General features: G+C 32.2%; 1 protein-coding gene across 1 annotated transcript; it reads right to left on the bottom strand.

Annotated features, from left to right (window-relative positions):
* Positions 1-12,261: 12,261 nt before the first annotated feature.
* LOC21404076 lies at positions 12,262-15,819 on the bottom strand. Its single transcript, XM_010107734.2, has 6 exons — positions 15,363-15,819; positions 13,942-14,068; positions 13,305-13,444; positions 13,131-13,193; positions 12,957-13,025; positions 12,262-12,678 (listed from the first exon to the last, which is right to left on the bottom strand). The coding sequence occupies exons 1-6, from the start codon at positions 15,561-15,563 to the stop codon at positions 12,607-12,609; spliced, it is 672 nt and encodes a 223-aa protein (XP_010106036.1). The 5' UTR covers positions 15,564-15,819; the 3' UTR covers positions 12,262-12,606.
* Positions 15,820-22,314: the final 6,495 nt, after the last annotated feature.

Raw genomic sequence — 22,314 nt, 5'->3', positions numbered from 1 at the left:
TCATTGAGTATATATATATATATATATATATATATATATATATATATATATATACACACACACACACACACAGTTCAACCATAATAATTAGTTGACATCTTCTTTTTCCTTCTTTTTGTAATCCGATCTTTTTCAAGTTAAATTCTTAATTCCCCCATGTACGATTGACTATTGAGTAGAATATCTTTAATAGATATACGCTAACGTTAGCATCATAGGGCGGGCTGGGGACTTTGTGAATAATTTTTTGTTTTAGTGCCGTTAGAATTTAGACGAAAGTAGCCAGTTACATCATTAGATTCATATATCAAGCATATATGAAGAAAGAATTGATTCAGATTTCTATTCCTATATACTAAAATGCTTACCTCATGATGTAACGATCAATAATGTATTGTTCCTTATACCAAGCATGCATAGTGATTTTTATCTTATCCAGTTTTAGAAGTATCACCGATACGTGTTTGCCGATCGATCGATTTGATGCTAACATTTCAAAGAAATTTGTTGTCTAACATTAGCAAACTAGTAACTCATCACATGAAGTGTTCTATCCTAGTATGAACAGAAAAAAAATTGATACCCAAATTTAATTAGGAAGGAGGCATATGTTGTTAGGTAAGTGGCTCAAATTAACTTTGAGTAAATTATTATTTTCAATTTTTGGGTAAGAGTTATTTTATGGTTTATTAAGAGTCTATAAAAAAGTGTTTTGTGTAAGACTTTATGTGTGCACTCAGAGAAAAGTGTAGAGACAGAGTGTCTCCTTTTAAGAGAGAGATAGAGAGAAAAATGAGGAGAGAGATATGCAATGGTGTAAGGGGTTTTGGATAGAGAGAGAAAGTGAGAAAGTTTATTGAGTGTGTAATTCTGAAACTATTAGTTAATTTTTCTCCCTCTTCCGTGGACGTAGGAAAATTTTCCGAACCACTTAAATCTTTGTCTTTTCTATTTTTTATTATTTTTGTTTCGGTTTATTTTTCTATTACGTGGGTGTAGGGGTGTGTTTTTTTTCACAATAACTGGTATCAGAGCTGTAGTAAAGATTAAAAAAAAGGCCAAGATGATGTCCAGGATAAAGTTTGAGCAGATTGAGCAATTTGATTGAAAGAGTAATTTCAGCATCTAGCATAATACAGTAAAAGATGTTCTGATTCCGTAGGGATTACTGAAAGCGCTGCAATGAAAGAAGCCTTAAAATATGAATTATGAAGATTGGAAAGAATTTGAAGCGAGAACAGTAAGCACTATTCGTTTAAGTTTGGCTCCTTGAATTGAAATATAGTGTTATGAATAAAACATATCCTTCTGAGTTATGAAAAAAATTAGACGAAGTTTATATGTCAAAATCCCTAACAAATAAATTATATTTGAAAAGTAATTGTATGAGTTGAAGATGGATAAGGAAACTTATATTTGGGATCATATAAATAATTTTACTAAGTGCATAACTCAATTGTTAAGTGTAACGGTCAAACTTTATGAGGAAGTTAAAGCAGTAATTTTGTTGGCCTCCATACCCAAATCATATGAGACTTTGGTGACTATAATTTTAGTTAGAAAGACGACGTTGACTATAGATGATGTGTCGACTGCTTTATTAGAGACTGCAACTATGAAAAAGCCTAGTGTTACGTCTCATACTGAACAAATTTTAGTGGCACAATCAGATTTAAATAGGGATAGGAACAAGTCTCGAGGGAGATGTTATGATAAAAGAGATTATCGTTCTCAATCCCGCCCAAGGACGACTATTGAGCGCTATTATTGTTATAAGAAGAGACATATTAGCAGAAACTGTGAAGAACTGACGAAACATCTAGAAGAAAGAAGAAAGTAAGAACCCCAAGAGACTTTAGATTCTGCAAATGTTGTTGGCGACAAGTATGATAGTAAAAATGATGTTCATTTTGTTTTTACTGATGAAAATATTTCTGACTCTTGGATCTTGGATTCTGGATGCTTGTTTCATATGTGTCCACATAAAGAGTAGTTTGATTCTTATAAGCCCTGTGATGCCGGTACTTTATTGATAGCTATTGATTCTAATATTAAAGCTGTTGGAATAGGTATTGTGAATGTGAAGATGTTTGATAAAGTTGTGAGGACATTGACAAATGTTAGGCAAGTTCCTCAACTAAGGAGAAGTTTGATTTCTTTGGGAGCTTTGGACACTTTGGGTTGTAAGTACTATGTGAAGGGTGAAAAAGTGAAAAACTTGTATAAGCTTATTGGGACAACAGTTGTAGGTGAAGTTATGAAGGAGGAACCATGCTAAGAAAAGTCTTCTTCTGTTATGAAAAAAGTTACAGGAGTAAAATAGTACAACAAGATGTTGATAACAGTTGAAGACAATAAAGGCAAGATGGTGAAGACTTGTGGCAGTGAAGATGATTTGAAGAAGAAGACAATTCCTCATGTCAAGTTTGATGAGAGTTTGAATTTGACACATGTTTATTCTTGTTGAAGTTTGCATCATTGATGCTATGACGATTGTCGAGATTGGATAATCAATTGAGTGAATTGAAAGAATTTGAGTCAAGGTAGAGATTGTTAAGTAAGCGACTCAAATTGGATTTGGAAAAGTTACTATTTTGTATTTTTGGGTAAGTTATTGTTTTTAGTTTTTGGGCAAGGGTTATTTTATGGTTTATTAGGAATCTATAAATAAGTATTTTGTGTAAGGTTTTATTTGTGTGCTCAGAGAAAAGTATAGAGACAAAGTGTCTCCTTTTGAGAGAGAGAGAGAGAGAGAAAAATGAGGAGAGAGATAGGTAAGGGTGTAAGGGGTTTTTAGTAGAGAGAAAGGGAGAAAGTTTGTTGAGTGTGTAATTCTGAAACTGTTAGTGAATTTTTCTCCCTCTTCCGTAGAAGTAGAAATTTTTTTCAAACCACTTAAATCTTTATCTTCTCTATTTTTCAGTTATTTTTGTTTCAATTTATTTTTCTGCGTGGGTGTGCAGATATGTTTTTTGCCCAACATATGTTAAGTCTCAAAAATGGTTTTCTTAGTGGTTAATCTATTGGAAACATTAGCAAACTAGTAAGTCATCACATGAAGTGGGAAAATTAAAGTCATTTTATAAAGAATTCTGTGATAAAAAAAATAAAAAATAAAAACCCCTCAAAAAGGGGCAATCAATGTTGGTATATATACTTTCTAAGGGTGTACAGGCAGGTTGGCAATTTCAGGTGGGTACAAGATTTTTTTCAAGGGCAGATTTGGAAGTGGCGAAACCACAAACTGGCCGTGAAAGGGCGGGCGGGTTGCGGCGGTTTGTTAGCGGGTGCAATGGGCCTAAACAGGCCCAATGAGCTTTTTTAAAAATAATAATTATAAAAAGGTGTAAAAAATTGAAATTAACAGCATCTTTTGTTTTTTAAATAAAAGTTAATTGTTTTTTCCTTAACATTTTAAAGTGATTAATGTGAATAATGAGTTTTCTAATCCTAACATATTCCATAATATTTGTAAAAAAAAAAAAAAAAAGAAATATCAATTCATTAAGCAATATATTAGATTATTTACATGATATCGTTGTAGACATTCAATCTCATAAATGGCGGGTTGAAACCGAGGGTTGGTGACATGGCATAATTGTGGCGGCGGGTTCGGCAAGCGGGACGGATTGTGCGGTTTTTTTTGTGTATCCATTATTCTCTATGAATTAAAATGTTTGTTGAAGGTCTTACAGTCTACTCATTGATAAGAAACGCGCCACCCTAATCTTATTAAATGTGCTAGAGATAAAATATGTGTGTGAGCATGATTTTAAGAACTCTAAATCAAGTATTATATTGGTAAATGCAAACCTTCACATGTAAGATTCTCAAAAACAACACTTAAACCTTTAATTACGGACCCGCTACAGTAATCTTATTGTCACTTGGCCACTCCACTCGGTGGTCTTCTCCAAGTAAACTAGTTGTTATGTTGTGGGTAGTGATTGCATGATAAAAGGTTTGAAGAGTTGTATGCTATCGTCAGGAAGACAGGACAAATTAGCTAATATGATTGTGTCAGAATGGCCAATACTTTCCAAATATGTTTCTTCATGATTTTCAAGACACTCTATATATATATATATTGTAATTTGTAAGGCAGTATCATAGGCATATATTATTGGAATAAGGGCTAATCCGTCATCGTTTGGTCTATGTGCACGTCTAGAAGGAAAATGTTCCTCAAATGCCATTCGACTACGCCATGCACCAAATGAATAATTGAGACCAAGAATTTCAGACAAATTCTTAACCGAAATAAATTCCTTGAAATAGACCTTGCTTCCGATCAAAGTACAGCGAGAAAGTACTCTCTTCATGGCCTCAAGAGAACGACAATTCATCAAACATCTTAAATGTGTTTACGAAACAACTTAATAGAAAAACCCCCTTTCTTAGTTGATAAATTGCAATTTGATTTAAACAAACAAACTTCGAAATGGTAACATCAACCTCTTTTAGGTGACCACTAATATAAGAAGTTGACAAGCAAAAAACTCTTTCATCAAGTCAAATCAATTAGCTAACTTTAATGCACTACGCATAGAAGGAAATTAATGGCCAATCTCGCGAATTGACATGTAACTTATACATACTTCCTTGGCTTTGCCTAATACAATGCCAACGTTCTTTTCAGAAATACAAATAATTATGGACGTTTCTCTTTCTCATATTATATCCTAAAATAAATTAACAAAAGTAGTGACAAATTCCCTCTAATCAGAAATAGTGGCCCCAAGTGGCCGATAAAATACAAAGAGGAAAATGTTTAAGGGTTTGTTTGGTTGCATTTTTGAGTTATGGTGATTTAAATGTAGATTTTGTGTTGAATTTGAGTTATAATTTGAGTTAAAATTGTAACTTGAATTTGTGTTTGAATGTACATATTTGAGTTATGATTTGAATTGAGAATCTATTTGAGTTTGTATTTGAGTGGGTCAAAACTTGAATTTACATTTAAATAGTATTTTAATAAAAATTTAATAGTGATAAAAAATTTTAATATAGTATATGGGTGTAGTTTTATTCATCTCTTCATTGTGAAGGCATAGAAAAAAAAATTATCTCAATCGGAATTAAAACGAAAAAGTTATGACATTTTTAAGAATAGAAAAAATAATGTTTATTAACTTGAGTTTGAGTTTTAAAATTTAAGTTGAAGGAGAAATTTAAACTCAAATTTTAACTCCAAATTTAAGTTAAAACTTAAATTTAAATTTAAATTTTACAAATGAATATAAACTTAAATAATATTATAATTTAAATTTAAATTTTTTTAAATTTTACTTCAAAATTATAAGTCCTAAAGCAACAAAATTAAAGAAGGTAGTTTGATTGGATTTTGAAGAAAGAGTTGGGTTTAAGAAATGAATCTTTGACCAAGTTGTTGATTTTTCAGGTCATCGAGAGCAAAAGTTTTCAGAAAGTTTGCTTTAGTGACGAAGTGCTTGAACAAAAAGGACGTCCCACGTTGTGGGATCTAATTAAAAACGAATCTTTGACTGAAAATTGTTGAATCTTTTTTTGTTTGTTTGTAATTGTGTCCTTCTGATTGATTGATATAAATCGAGGAGTCAATCATTTTGAGACTTTTTGTGTCTAAGGGCATCAAAGGCGGGACGAAATTAAAGTTCTGTTTATTTTATTATTTTTAATTTTTAATTTTATTATAATTAAATATTTTTATAAAAAATCCTGTTTTAAACAACAACGAAATCGCTTTAGCCTGTACAAGTCTTGGATTTGGTTGACAGTTAAAGAAGATTGAATAATCTTGATAAATATATTTTAAAAGTACATGGATCAAAATTTTCACATTTTATTTTTAATTTATAACTTTTTTAATTAAATAATGACACTAATAAAATGGTATGTATTAAAAATAAAGTGTAAAAATCCATACTCATGGACACTTAAAGAGAGTAAATTCTCCAAAGAAGATTCAAGAGTTTAGGCCTTTCATATTTTGGACTTTTTGAACATTTTCTTAACTGAAGATATACTTCAAAGAGTTGATTTTAGGTTACAAGCAACAAGAACTCACGACGGAAAACCAACAAAGGACAAGAAAGAGAGAGATTTTGGATTTTTTTTTTCTTTTGTAAGAAATTAGATGATATATAATAGTTAGAAGGCTGATACAGGCATGATATGTTGTTTATTGTTCAAAGGTTTGCTGTTATTTTAGTGGAGAAAACACAATATATTTAGCGGTTTAAATAGCAATAACATATTTCATGTGCAAAAAACATGTCATTTACCTGCATAGAGTTTGCTTGTGTGTAATAATTAAGGGCCCATTTAAAAGGTGATTTAAATCAGAATTTAAATTTTGTAGAGAAAATATTATAGTTAAATTTTTTAAATTTAAACTTTTTTAAGAGAAAACGCTGTAATAAAATCCAAAACGGCAAAAGCTCTTTATATTCAAATTTTAGTAAGATAGAAATGATCTCTTTAACAGAAACGTTTTGTATATCACTTTCCAGCAAAGAATATATACGTCCTTTGGGCTTTAAACCTCTTTTTGTATTTTATTACACACACACACACACAAAATCTTTCGCCTTTGAGACTTTTTACAAGACAAAATGACCCGTCGTCAATTAGCTAGCTGGAAGTTTGTTGTCTTGTAGGTAAGTAAAACGACATTTTTCTTTCTTTCTTTTCTTCCCCCTCCCTCTTCTTTTTCTTTTTTTTTTTTTCATCTGGTACATAGTACAAAATAACAAGCTACTGTCTTTTCTTTGTTAAAAAAAAAAAAAAAAAACTACTGTCGTTTATAAGGTAAGTCATCTTATTGATTGATCAAACGACTAGTTAGTAGTTCAGTTTATTCTTTATCAATTAATGTCATTGCTGTTAAATACGGCATACTGTCTCCATCTAAGACTTAACGTCGTTTGACATTAAATGACTTGGTCGTCTCTAAAAGTTTATGTCGCTCAAGAGACTAGGTGTCGATCGTAAATCGTTCGTACTTCGAAGATTGGAAGTTTGGTTCATGTGAACCAACGAACATGTTTTTCTAACCAAAAAAAAAGGAAGAAGTAAAAATCACTATTTTTCCTTATAATGAAGTCATTTTTTTAAACTTGTTTAACGAAAAAGTTTGCGTAAAAAATTCTCTATTTTAATGAAGGAAAAAAAAAAAAACGAGATATGCAGGCTTTGTTTTAACATTGTATGGTCGTCCAATCGAGAGAGAAAGAAATCATGTTTCGTTTAATGTCATTCAAAAAAGAATGTCATTTGAGGTTTTATATCTTAAGTTCTATAGATACAACAGAAAGAATTTAGGAAGTGGAAATAGTTTGTCAATTATATTGGACTATCAATAATTTTAGAGTTCTTCTACACTCCTTTACGATAACTGTATCGATCTATAAATCTATCGTAATTTTTACAACTGTAACATTTAAAATTAGGTTTTTTTTTTTAAAAAAAAAAAAAAAAAAAAACTACTGTCCTTTATAAGGTAAGTCATCTTATTGATTGATCGAATGACTAGTTAGTAGTTCAGTTCACTCTTTATTAATTCATGTCATTGCTGTTAAATACAGCATACTGGCTCCATCTAAGACTTAACGTCGTTTGACATTAAATGACTTGGTCGTCTCTAAAAGTTTATGTCGTTCAAGAGACTAGATGTCGATCGTAAATCGTTCGTACTTCGAAGATTGGAAGTTTGGTTCATGTGAACCAACGAACGTGTTTTTCTAACAAAAAAAAAAGGAAGAAGTAAAAATCACTATTTTTCCTTATAATGAAGTCATTTTTTTAAACTTGTTTAACGAAAAAGTTTGCGTAAAAAATTCTCTATTTTAATGAAGGAAAAAAAAAAAAACGAGATATGCAGGCTTTGTTTTAACATTGTATGGTCGTCCGAGAGAGAAAGAAATCATGCTTCGTTTAATGTCATTCAAAAAAGAATGTCATTTGAGGTTTTATATCTTAAGTTCTATAGATACAACAGAAAGAATTTAGGAAGTGGAAATAGTTTGTCAATTATATTGGACTATCAATAATTTTAGAGTTCTTCTACACTCCTTCACGATAACTGTATCGATCTATAAATCTATCATAATTTTTACAACTGTAACATTTAAAATTAATGAGTATCTTTTAGGTAGGTAAGTTATCATATTTCTTTCAAAACACACAAGTCTATCTTAATCTGTATAACTCTAAGGTTTGAAATTCGAAAATTCTAACATAAAATATACAAATTATTATATTCTCAACACGGTACCAGGAATTATTCTCTTGATACCATAAAAGTTTCCGTATTTTAAGTTTTGTCATTTTTATTTTGCAAGCCTTGTGATAACTTGCTTTTTTGGAGCATGAGACTATCCTTCAGTTAACTTTATTGAGATATAGATTGTTGATAACTTTTAAAATTCACAAATCTATATTAACTTATAAAACTCCAATTTTGAAATTGACAAGTTTCAATGTAAAATATATAAGTTATCATATTCTCATGATAGTACCGTGAGTTCTTCTTCTAACACTATAAAAGTTCTCATATTTTTATTCTTATCATTTTTATTTTTTAAGCCTCTGCTAGCTTGCTTTTTTGGAGCGTGTGACTATTCTTCCGTGGGTATCAATTTTATTGAGATATATTTTGTACTTTTTTTTTTTTTTAAAAAGAGCAAAGGTCGTCCGTATTTTTCCCCTTAGTAGTTTTGTAACGTGCTCCACACGTGTTGTGTTAGAAAAACTTGAAAAGTTTATTATTTATTAAATAATAAAAAATTTATTTATACAATCATTTAAAGATTTTTAAAATTATTTTAAAAAAGAATATGTGTAAATATAACGATTAATGAAAAAAATTAAGTATGAACGCATTTGAAAAAATTATTTTAATCAACCAAAAATAAAAGAAGAGCATATTCGAAAATAATTACTCTCATAGAAGTAAGGTGAGGAACAACATATTTTTAAAAAATATACAAAAAATTAGAATGTAAAAAAAATTCACAAAAAAATAAAGATAAAAAAACAAACATCTGAGTGTAGGGGCTGTGACATGGAAGTCCCATGAAAAAGAGTTTTGGCTCTTTTATGTATTGTTAGATATATGTCAAAAAAACTTTTTTTTCCGATACCTATCTTTCTTTCTTATTTTATAAAACTAGTCAGTCACTAAAATCATAAAGCAAACGTCGTTTTTAAAACAAGAGCTTTAATTCGGTGGTGGAGTCAGAAAGTTCGTTCAGTGGGGACTTGAATTAAACTAAAACGACATTATAATTATTTTAATCAAGTTTAGTTAAAGTTTTGAAGTACTATATGGTTCAAAAAATTATGAAGTAATATAATGTTATGCGTGATTTTTAGTTTAGTTGGTATTTTTAATTTTTTAAAAAAAAATATATATATATATATATTAAAATTCAAAAGTTAAAATTTAGTGGTATAATTGAAATTTTTCTAAAAACTCAAGTGTAAATGTTGTAAATTAAAAATTGTAATGGGGGCAAAGTAAGAAGAAAACTGGAAGGAAAAAAAAAATATAAAGGTTATGATATAAATAAGCTAATTGGGCTAATTGGACACTGCCTCCACCAGGCCCAATACAGATCCACCACTGCTTTTATTGTAGCTAATTTTTTTTTTCCCCCCATTTGCTGCCTTCATGATTTCTCTCTTCCATGTGGTCAACGTTTCATCATTATATATAAATGGCTGATTGTTGCTAGCTGCTACAATATGTTAAAACCACTTTCATATTAAAAAAAAAAAAAAAAAAAAAAAAAAAAGGCACACACATACTTTCATAAGTGCAGCAAGGGCACAACGGTTCAAGATTCTTCTCGTCTGTTCATGGCATTACTGCGTGGGGTTGGTGGCGGCGTTGATGACGAATGCGGTGGTGAGGATGAGGGGGTGATGGACGCAATGGCGGGGCAAAATGACGGGGTGCGTACGGAGGACTAGGAGGCGGCGGTGAGTAGAAGTAAAACCATGCAGGTGGTGGTGGCGGCAGCGGTGGCGGAGACACCCTGTTAGGTGGAGGAGTTAGTACAATCGGTGGCGGTGGATTCACGCGCCACCAATAATGGTTGTTGGCGTGGTAATTGTGGGCGGGGGAATTGTCCAAATCGGTCAAAATGGTGGGGTACGTGAATAGGAGCATGTAGGCGTTACAAAATAGTATTGCCCAGAGCGTAACTAAGACATTGTTACACCACAATATGATGTCGTTTCAAGGGTAATATTAACTGAGGGGCTTGGTGGTAGTTCCGCTGGAGCTAAATTTATAGGACGGGAAAAACGGATTTTTACTTCCCTAGGCGAGAGTAAAAAAAATGTAAAAACTATTGTCCATTTATTACACTTTATCTAGAGACTAGAAGTGTATACATGTAAGTTGTACGTTATATGAGAAAGACAATAATTATTTATGTACTAGCGAAGGTCCAAAGCCTACCAACTCTCCAACAAACTTTTTTGGCGTGACAAACAAAAATTTTGACCATTTCCTTTTTGTCCGGCGGGAAAATGTTTCAACTGCTCTCGTTGAGGTTTTCAGATGAGCAATTGGGATTGGTATGGCCTAGATTGACTCTTTTTAGTGATGGGATATCAAGTGGCTTATTATATTCGTATATAATATGCATATTAATGGAATAAAGTGAATAATGGGATTTGGATTGAAAATCTTGTAGTAAAGTGAATAGTGGTTTTTGGTTGTAAAATCCATTGAAAAGGTTTTTGTTATTGCATGCTTCGGCCAGCTTATAAGTCAGCTTTGTCAAGCCCATCAAATGTTTCACACTAATAAAATGTGATAGCGATGTACTGGCGGGAAACATGTACCTAATTGTAGGAATAGATGTGACATACCCATGTTATAATATAAACACTCAAACTTCAAAAGGCCTAACCCACTAATGACTAAGCAAACCATCCATTTCTTGACCCTCATTATTCAACCGGGAAAAAGAAAACGTGGTCCCATCTCCGACCACACTGGTTGAAAATTGGAGTTAATCGGAGAACATGAAATTGACCGATCAATCTTTTACGTGTAAAATTCTATATTTTATTCACAAAAACTTGACTCTATATAACATTTATTTACACGTAAAAGATTTAAAGCACTGATCAGTCATAAATAAATCTTGTATGGTAGGGTTCTATTTACAGCTAAGAAAATACCATATCATACAGCGTAATTTACAGATTCAGACCATTTATTCAATCATATTATATCACAATTTAAATGATGTTGTATAATGTGATTAGTTAGGTAATATAACTCCGTAATCCACGTGGGGCTGAGACTAAACTCCATTTATTCTAAAAAGTTAAAAAGGTGTTGCAAAAGATGGGATGAGAAGGGAAGAACTAGCAAGTTCATAACTGAAGCCATCGTTCATTTGAAACGTCTGTGGAAGAGTGAGATTGTGAAATTTATGGCCATACCTTTCGGAAATTGAGAGGGCATTAATAATTTTTGGCCAGCAAAAAAAGAGGAGAGGGGTCCATCTTCTTTCTTTACGTTTGGTGTGGCCCCTCTCTTTTGCTTACCTCCTCTTATGAGGACGCTATACGCCCAGATGGCATGAGACATAAAAGACAGATGGGCCCATTTTGATATCCAAATCTCTTGATTTTTTTGACTTTCTATGACTTTGGAAAAAGACGGATCTTACGAGTTACAAATATGGTGGATGCAACAGCATCACAGTGAATTAAAAATCAACTGCGTCATCCGAATTAACTTTATCTTCCCTCCTTTAATTTCCCTTTTTATTTTTTATATAACAAATCTGCCCAACGTAATTACTATAAGCAACCCCCACCAAAACGACAATGGAAAAACTTAGGGCTTTCCAATGATTTGTCGTATTGATTTGGAGATGACTAAGAAAGGGATCTCATATTACAAGAGAAAGCTATACTTATATGTTCATAAGCAATCTTTAGAATTCGTTTAATTCCCTTATTAATTGAAACTTTATGAGAGAAAACTTTTGAATTTAAATTGATTGAAACTTTACGAGACGAAATCAGAATCAAGGATTTGAATGCATCTCCCAGACACCCCCTTAATATCTAGGTGCAGTAATTATTAATGGCATGCAGATACAGGCATGCCTTGCTATTGAACATAAGCCAAGATCGAAAGTAGGCAAAGGAAGAAAACAATAATAAACAAAAATAGCTATGAAAGCGGCTTTTCTGCAATTAAATTAATTACCACACTAGTTAACTATAGTAAGATCATGGACAAGAAGGTTGGCAAAGATCCAGGCAGAGAAATGAATATATACATTTTTAGAAAACGCCCACTTCCCCATGTTAACAATACATTCAACCAAGCTTAGGAAGAACGCATAGGTTTCTCCTTAGAAGTCTTTGTCACAAGTTTACATATATCTACATAACTACGCTACCAAAAAGGTAAGGTAAGATCCTCTATATTTCAAACAGAGTAAATGCCAACCTACTAATCGAAGCCATAAACATAAACAAGCCTGGATAAATATGTTACAATATCGCTACAGGGGGAGCGGACACCCGGGTGCAGTATCTGTTAGCATCGACAACCGAACGCAAAGACCTTGCCGATCCTCTCTTATCTCATTTGCAAACAGTCTTCAGTCTCTTTGCAGACTGAACAAACCCCATAATCACCTGCAACTCGTCAATTTGCTACAGCCACCAAGAGAAGATGTTTTCAAAAGATCAGTAATGCAACTTACACAAGTAGAATAAAATCTGGTAGACTAGTACCGCCGAGAGAATAGTGACATGAAACATACGGATAACATGTCAATTATAATCATGTTAAGTAAATGATAAGTAATTGTAAATGGAATTTACAGGCAAGAACTTTTCCCTCTCTATTACGTTCCACTGTCTACTTGGATTAAATCACATAGCCAGTTACTGTAACAAAAAACGTGAAAACTTTTAATGTGACTGAGTACCTGTGACATAAAATGCCTCTGAACAACATCGACAAGTTGCTCCTTGGATGGATTGGGGATAGCATCAACCTAGTAGATTCCACTATGTTAGTAAACAGAAAATCTAGTACTGCCTAAAGGGAAACATTTAGTCAGCCTCGCAAAGTATATACATACATAGGCATAGCAACTTACGAGATTAAAGTGTCGCAAATATCTCCACAAAGCAGTCATTTCCAGTTTGCTTAGATCAACTTTCTGTACAGAAGATGTCTCAGATCACAACCCATAAATGCACCTAGCATTTTTCTAAAACAAAAAACAAAAAGCAAAAACAGTAAACAAGACTATAAGAAAGAGGTTAGGTACCATGGGCCCACGAGGAGTAGAAATAGACCCCTTCGATTGCGAATCACAAGAGAGAGATCTGCACATAGTCTTGTGAGATGACCCTGATGACTTGTGCACTCTATGTCTTGATCTATGGGATTTTTGAGTGTCATCGGATGCTGAAAAACAGGCAGGGAAAAAAAAAAAAAAAAAGAGCACAATCAGAAAAGTGTGGAGCCAAAAAAAGAAGATAAAGTAGTGAGACAACTGAGTTTTGATTTAGAGATAGTAAAAGTAAAAAGTGAAGACACAACGGATCCTATGTGCCCACCCGCCTCATCAACTTTTTCTCAAAAGAACATAACGTTCAAAACCCACAAATAAGGTGGTCAAGGAAACAGATGATAATAGAACGGGGGACCCTTCGATAAAGGATGAGTTCCCAACTTCATAAACATCCGCATTTGCAATGACACAGTTAATAGTATATCAAGTCAAAGCCTAACTTAAATCAGTCAACACTTGCACTGGCTTTTGAGGGAAAACCAGCGTAAGAAGACAATTATAAGGTCAGAAAGACATGTTCTTAACTTCTTAAGCATCATATTCACTCGCAAAATTAGTCTGGAATAAAAAATGTGGCGACATATACCCGAAACATAAAAACCAGACTCACCCATATCTGATCCATTCCACTGCATGTTCTCGAAGTCAAGGTCATCATCCTCCTCATTTCCAGTAGGAGCCTCGATCACGCTAAGGGCATTCCTTTGCAGTTTCACTTCTATGCCATTAGTAAGAACCTGCAATTTGTAGATCGGATATCAGGCCCATTCTATGCAATTTATACGCCAGGAAGTGACCTCATACAGTTGAGATTTGCAGAACTCAAGCTGATAGAGAAAGAAAAAAAAAAGGTGCCACGGAAGCATAAAATAAAAGACTAATTTAAAGCAGTAAAACTCTTTAATAGCCAAATATAGATAGGGTTTTGAAAAATGCAGAACAAAAAAATCCCATTTACGAGAGCAGTTTAATGCATTGGATAAGAATTTAAAAGTCAATTATTTACGCAAAAACCCAGACAGGCTTCACATTTTAGTCAAGAATTAAAAAGAAAAATCAAAGCAAAAAAAAATATCTTTAATGGGTTGGATACAGAACTAGATTAAATGCGATTGATGTCGCCCGAAATTAAATCATTTTGTCAAGAAGTAGTAGAATACAAATGTCTTTCCCTAATAAAATAAAATAATCTGAAAATTGCGATATAGATGATTGAACCAGGAATCGAGATTATTAAAAAAAAAATCTTAAATAACATTGCTGAACACATGAAAGGTCAAGAAGCAAACATGCAAATTCTTTTCAGCAATCATTTCATGCAAAAACAATTGAAATGAGTTTTCAGCAATCATCTCATGCAAGAAAAACAATTGAACTGATCGGTATCAGTGAAATTCGAAACAACTAGTGGTTATCTAATTTGAATTTTCAAAACTATTACTGAGATCAAAGCTGATTGAATCGACCGCTGATGTTATATATTAAGAATCGTAAATACGACCAAACTAGAAAACAAAATTTCGATTTAATTAAACAAACCCTATAAGCAAAAGGAAATGGGGGAAACTATTAGTAAACCCAAATTTCTAAGTAAACCGTATAAAGATGGAATTTACAATCCGACATTATAGAAAATCTAATCAATTCACCAGATCCATTGATAAATTCATACATGCAATCAACATCAGCGTCGAAAACCAAAAAAGAAATAGAAATTAGTAACTTCACACTTGAAAAGTTATGCGAATCTTTCACCCAAAAAAAAAAAGTTACGCGAATTAAAAAAACAAAAAAAACAAAAAAACAAAAGAGAGAGAAAGAGAAATTACAAGTTTTTTCTCAAAAAGAAATCGAATATACACTAATATTGATCGAAGAAACATCGAAATTCAACCACATTGCTTCAAGAACTCGGATTTAAAAACTTCAAAATGAACTCCAACTCCAAAAAATGCAAACAAAACCACAAAAAAATTCGAATTCATTCCAGGATAAAATTGTCTCCGTAAACTCGAATAGAGAGAGAATTACCAGCCAATGCCAACCTCCCAAGCCAACAGCCTTCTTGACCACGCCTTGAAGACCCACAAGGACAGACTTAGTCCTGTTATTCCCAGTCACGACCACTTTGGTGTGGCGAGGAAGCACCGAGAGCTCCTCCTCACTGCTGTCTCCACAGCTCTGCAACTGCGAGAAACCTCCATTGACGGAACTCTCCACTGCTTCAAGCATTTCCGTTGAGAGAGAAGTCAAATTCCGCTTTGAGAGTGCAATAATCGATGAAAGCTAGGGCATTATGACTCGAAATTGCAATCGAACGAAAGATCATGCATTGCTGAGCACGTATTCGGGAATTTCAGGGCCAAATGGAGAGGAATTTGATATGAAATTCCGGACTTTTTTGCAGGGAAAAAACACAGTCAAGAGAGAGAAAAGCAGATAGAGAGAGAAAAGCAGATAGATAGAGAGAGAGAGAGAGGAAACAGTGTGTGTTTGTGTGTGAGAGAAAGAGAGAGAAAGAGGATGAGAGTGACTGGTATTGTTTATTGGTGTGTTGCTATGAATCCCGACGACCCCAAACGGACTAGTAATTTTGCGCCACGTATTCCATACGGCGTGATGCAATACCACTAGCGGTTTTCATTTGAGTTTATGGAGTTACCGGGAGTTGACCCTTTGACTGCTTGTAAAAGAAGAGGAGATAGTGGGGTGGCACGAAATTACGAAACTGCCATTTCAGCCCTTATTAGCGTCTTCACTCCCTTTGTTTAAATAAATAATTTTAATAAATAAATAAACGAATGCATTAATAGAATATCATTATTGACTTGGCTAGTTAGGATTCGGGTTTTGGACCACTGAGACTGCCTATAATTTTAGGTCTGCAATAGTTCAAAATCTATTTAAGAAAATTTCAAATTTCTCAATAAATTATTTAAAACATCAATTTTGAAGCCACTCTAGCAAAAAAAAAAAAAAAAAAAAGTTAGTTCAAAATAGTAAATGCCTTGTATAATACCCTAGTCCCATATATTAGCGGGATGTCTTTTTTATTACAGCTATATTAGCCTAAAGAACGGGCAAACTGGTAATTTCGGTATTTGGCAAAAGAAAACAAAAACAAAGAAAAAAAAAAAAAGAGTGAAAAAAGTAACGTAGATGTGAACGTAACGGCACACCGGAATTTATCATCCGTGGGACCCACACAAAGGAGGCTCTACCTGCCGTCGGTGTTGTCCTATCCAGCATGGGATACCCACTCTCTCTATCTCTCTTCTCTCTCCTACGAACTTAAATTAAGGAAATTAATAAATATCTGTCCTCGTCGTCCTCGTTTTCCTTCTTTGGTCTCGGTGGTGGGACGATTTTCCCGCCATAACGAAGAAACACGAGCCGTGGATTTAGGAATACCCAATGGGATACCGTTGGATCTTGAGGGGAGAAATCTGGCCGTCGGATAGAATAGTCATATAGATTATAAAAAATATAAATGAATAAACAAATAAAAAGCAGAAATGTTCATACAGCATGTGTAATGATCATAAAGTTGAAAGGAGCAGTGGACCTTTTGGACACCTCGGCTTAAAAGCAAAACGGACGAGACAAAAGCTACAATTTTACCGCATTATTTAGGCCACGATTTAAATTTCGAATTTAAGTTTTGTTGTAATAAAAAATTTTAAAAAATAATTATATCTAATTTTTTTATTATATTAAAAAATTATCACATAAAATTATATTTTAATTTAAATTTAAAATTTACATTAGTGAATAAACAAGTTTTTAATTTTTAAACAAAATTCAAAGAATAGGTAAAGAATTTACGCCCGTTTAGATTGGCTTAAAAAAAAAATTAAAAAATTATCACATAAAATTATATTTTAATTTAAATTTAAAATTTAAATCAGTGAATAAACAAGTTCTTAATTTTTAAACAAAATTCAAAGAATAGGTAAAGGATTTACGCCCGTTTAGATTGGCTTAAAAAAAATTATTTTTGATTTATTTAAATTCTGTTTCGTTAGAGAAATAGATAGTAAGAAGGACAGAGAAAGTTAAAAGGGTGAGAAATATGAATGATTGAAGATTATAATAATCTTTTATGTTATTTGGTCGGATAAAGTGAGAGTTGAAAATATTAATGATAATTATTTATTTAATTATTATATTATTCATTTTGTTATTTTTTTAATAATTTATTTTGAAGGATGAAAATGTCATTTTCATTTAAATTTGGATAGATTGGAGACTCCACGTTTTTTGAGGAAAAAAATAAAAACGAGAGAGAAATGGCGTTTGGCACAATTAAAGATAAAAAACGTAAATGAAAACGATTTTTTGGTTTAGTATAAATTGGGAGAGGAATGAAAAACGACTTTTAGTCGTTTTTCATTTTTTGTTTCCGTTTTTCCTCTCTCGAGCAGAAAATGAAAAACGACTTTTAGTCGTTTTTCATTTTTTGTTTCCGTTTTACCTCTCTCGAGCAGAAAGAGAGAGGGAGACATTAATGGATTTTTGTATACTGAAAATAATCTATTGATAAAACTACCAAATGTATTTTCAAAAATGATTTCTGTCTGAGATTAAAAACGTTTTCATTTCCATTTTCATATAAAAATAAAATTATTTTAGAACGAGTTCTAAACGCACCCCATATATCTTCTCCTTCCTACCAAATAAGGGATTCACCTTCTCCTTCCACCCCTCTCCCTCCCTCAATTTTTTCCTCCTACCAAACATGCTCTTAGTCCAAAAGTTACTTTTGAACCTTGTTTAGATATACAACCTTAAAGTATAACCTGTTTAGATGGACAACCTTAAAGTACTTTTAATTTTTAAACACTTTTTGAACAAGCCCTCCTTGGTACTTATGAAAAGTTTTTTTATTTACATTTTTAACCTTTTATTTGTGAACAACAAATTAAATATGTCATTAATATCATTTTATTACATTACTTTTTATAACAATACGTGTTTTTAACTTTTTTACCTGAACAGATTAAAAAGCTATTATTATATATAAAAGTATTTTTTCAGACACTAGTAGACACTAATTAAAAAGCCTCCACTTATACTTATATTTTTTACTATTTAAAAATACAAGCATAAACTATCCTAAACAGGCTCTCAGTGTGAGCAGAAGCACATGCTACGCTCGTGATTTAATCACCACTCCATCTCCTCATCTCAGCCGCTCATTCTTTTTTCATGTGATATGATAATTTTCTCCAAACCATGGTAGAATGGAGGTGTGCAACATCTTAACAATTACCTCAACAGGTTTGATAATTAAAATCTTAGAAAATAGTAAGAAATATGCCAATATGAACAGCTTAAGAAAGTATATAGGCCAATTTTTAGTTATAGAAATTAATACGCCATAACTTGTCAAGTTATGGTTCATAACCAGATAAATTATGGATAAATTTATCAAGTTATGGTTCATAACCAGACAAGTTATGGACAATTATAGATAATAACTTGTCAAGTTATGGTTCATAACCAGACAAATTATAAACGAAAATAATAATTTAACTTATTTATTAACTTATGTAAACTATTTATCTATTAATTTTAATTCATCTTAAGTTTTCCCTTTCTCTCTCTAAAATCTTTAGTTAACATTATAAGATTGATTAGAAGAGTGATGTTAATTCGATGATTATGTGTTTTTGCTTTATTTATTTATTTATTTGTTGGGGGTTGAAGCCTATAATATTATTATATTTATAACACAATGATTTTGTCATTTTGTGGCGACCAGTGAAAAAGGCTTTTGGGCGATGCTTATGAGTTACGTTACTTGGTGGATAGAGAAGTTTCCATAACTTTGCAAAAAATGGGAAGAAGCAACAATTTGATTTTTGACATCTGTGCCACTCCCCTCTTTTTTCGTTATTGTTTCGTACGTTTAGTGCTGGCTAGCTGCCAACCACTCTTTTCTTTTTCCTTTCTTTTTTCCAAGGTGCGACTATTTGTTATTAATTGCTATCTTTTTTTTTTTTTTTTGATAATGAAGCTTTCAAGTTATTAATTGTTATTTATTAAAAGTAAAACGTTCGTACATGTCATATCTTGTATTCTTGTTTGTGTTGGTCAAATTTACATAGTAGCTTTTCTACCAAAAAAAACACTTTGAACAAAATTCATAAATCTAATATCTTGTATTCTTGTGTTACATATTAGCTTTTCTACCAAAAAACAAAAACTTCGCACAAAATTCACACACGCTACCTAAATCGAACATTTTGAAGATTACCAATGGTCATTATGAATTACCATTTCTATTTACTAATCTTGGAAGCATAATACAGAAAAATTCATTAGACCAATAATTAGATATGATTATTACTTAAGTATCTAATAGATAAATAGGACATAAAAAAACATCTAATTGGATTTTTCTTACCAAAAGGAGACTATATATGATTGGATAATTTTTAGCCCAAAAAAAAAAGGAGAGAGAAAGAAAAAGAAAGAGAAAAGTGAACGGATAAGGAATAGTTATTGTGATAAATATGTATTTTAAGTTTATCCACAATTTTATAAGGAAATAAAAGAAGGGAGTTGAAGAAAATATGTTAAGATTTTAGATGAATTAAAATTAATAGCATAATATATTAATGGAGATCACATTGGTAGGAATATAGGCCGATACGTCTCCGGCTTGTGTTTCAATGACGGGTAAGGCGGTCAAGCTACCTGCACCTGTCTGGTCCGATCGTTTAGCGTATATTACATAAGTTAATAAATATGTTAAATTATTATTTTCGTCTATAATTTGTCTGGTTATGAACTATAACTTGATAAGTTGTTGTCTATAAATTATAATTTTTATTCATAATTTATCTAATTATGAACCATAACTTAATAATTTTATCTATAATTTATCTAATTATGAGTCATAATTTAACAAATTATGACCTACTAATTTTTATAATTAAAAATAAATCTATATATTTTCTTAAACTTTTTATATTGATCTATTTTTTAATATTTGTGATGAAAGAATATACAGTTTCGGGGCCTGGGTCTGGGCCCATAAGCAGATGCCTTTGGGAAGTGAGTACTTGCTATAGGAGACACGACATTGGGCCCCACCATCTAACTAGTGAGAGTTTCTGGTCCTTCGATCAATTTTACCAAACAACTTTAATTTTAATCTAGTCCTAGTGCTTGACTGCTTTCTTTGCTATGCTGGTTGAGATAAATGTGACCATTGGAAATGTCACTAAGAACAGCACGGTTTTTTTTTTTTTTTTTTTTTCCTTTTCTTATTTTCCGGCCTGAAGGATTCTTTTTTAATTATTTCTTTTAGTAGTGCATATTTCTGAATGTAAAATCTGATCCAACTTGCGTGTACAAAATTGATGATTCAAAACTGAATCCTACTCGCCAAAGAATTCTCATTCTTTTTCTTTCCAGTAAAATTTGAGAGAACAGATCAACGGAATTGGACGTTTGGTACTGATAAGGCCCACAGAAGCTTGGGCACTTTTATGATCAGCCGCGTACTATTCTACGTCTTATATGATTTTACCACTAGGTTATCATGTTGGTTCTGAATTTTTTTAGAGTAGATTGTTGTGTCTCCCAGAAAAATAAATAAATAAATAAATTAACAGTGGTCTGTCGAAAGTTTGTAAGTGGACATTTTCTGAGAAACGGAGTCCTGCCCAACGGTCCTTGGATATGGGTATATAGATTTCATTTTTCTCGGATCTGTGATACCCTGCAGAGAGTTCAGACATTTCAATACAGACAATATAATGTCAAAGTCACAAAAATTATATATATATATATATATATACATATTATGCCCTTGGATTAGGTCTACCGTCTAAATAAAGGGAAACTGAACCTGGGACCTTATTCCTAGGAAGCGACGCTCCAACCACATGAGCTAACCCTCTTCGTCTAACTGAACTGATTGTTACAAAAAAAAAAACAATGACAAGTGAGGGGGTTTACGCTGTGTATTTGAGTGAAGTTATATATATATCATTTTACAAATAATTAGTCTCAAACTAAAAATTTGTAGCATACTTAACGGCCGTAATGTATCTTGAATTATCTGCCGTTGGCTACTCTTTGAAAAGACTAGTACTTTTGTGTTCAAAAGGAATCGACTCCGATTAGCAAAAAAAAAAAAAAGAATGGACTCTGAAATTGTAAAGCTTTCCTCCTGTAGATATTTTTTTAGGCAAATTTTATAAATTCCCTTTAAATTTTATTACTTATATTAATATGTCACTATACTTTTAAATATATATGTTTTGTACCCTGAATTACTTTCGTTCACTTCGCTGATTCGAGTTTGTAATTTGAGTTGAGATGTGATTTTGTGTGAGAGCTTTTTACTGTAACAAAAAAGTTAGATGTGACTGTTTTTGAGAACTTTTTACTGTAGTAAAACTCAAATTTTAAACTCAAATCAGCAAAATAAACGGAACCTAAAAATCTCCCTATTTCTCTCTTTCTGTCAATATTTTGGACGGAAGTGTACGCGTAAAGCACGTGACAAGGACAAATGAGTAAATTTAATTAACCCGCCAACTTTTATTTTTATTTTTTTATTTTATTTTTTTGCTGAAACCCTCCAACTACTCGATCACATTTGGGGAAATTACAGCGAGAAAAACTGAAACTTTTTTTTTTTTATTCTCTTCTGCTGTGGGTAATTCACGTCTGAAATTCGAGTTGCAGAAGTAATTTTGCCGTTTTAGACAAAAAATTTTCCTGAAAATGGAGAGTTCTACCTGTCTTGATGAAGGAGCTGCTGAAGATGGTGAGTTTTTTGCATAACCTCCATCTTTTTCGCTATTTTTCTAATAACAATACCAAGGTGGTGTATTCCGTTTGATCTGGTTGTAATATGCATTTTATTCTTTTTGTTTGTTTTTATTGAAACCATGCATGGGATCTCTTTTTTGACCTGTTTGCATTGTCAACCCTACTAAATTCACAACCAGATTCTTTTTTA

Source organism: Morus notabilis, unplaced genomic scaffold (assembly GCF_000414095.1).
Source record: "Morus notabilis unplaced genomic scaffold, ASM41409v2 Scaffold630, whole genome shotgun sequence".
NCBI classification, from domain to species: Eukaryota; Viridiplantae; Streptophyta; class Magnoliopsida; order Rosales; family Moraceae; genus Morus; species Morus notabilis.
Note: the sequence above shows the minus strand (reverse complement) of the source record. Positions and strands in the feature narration are given on the sequence as shown.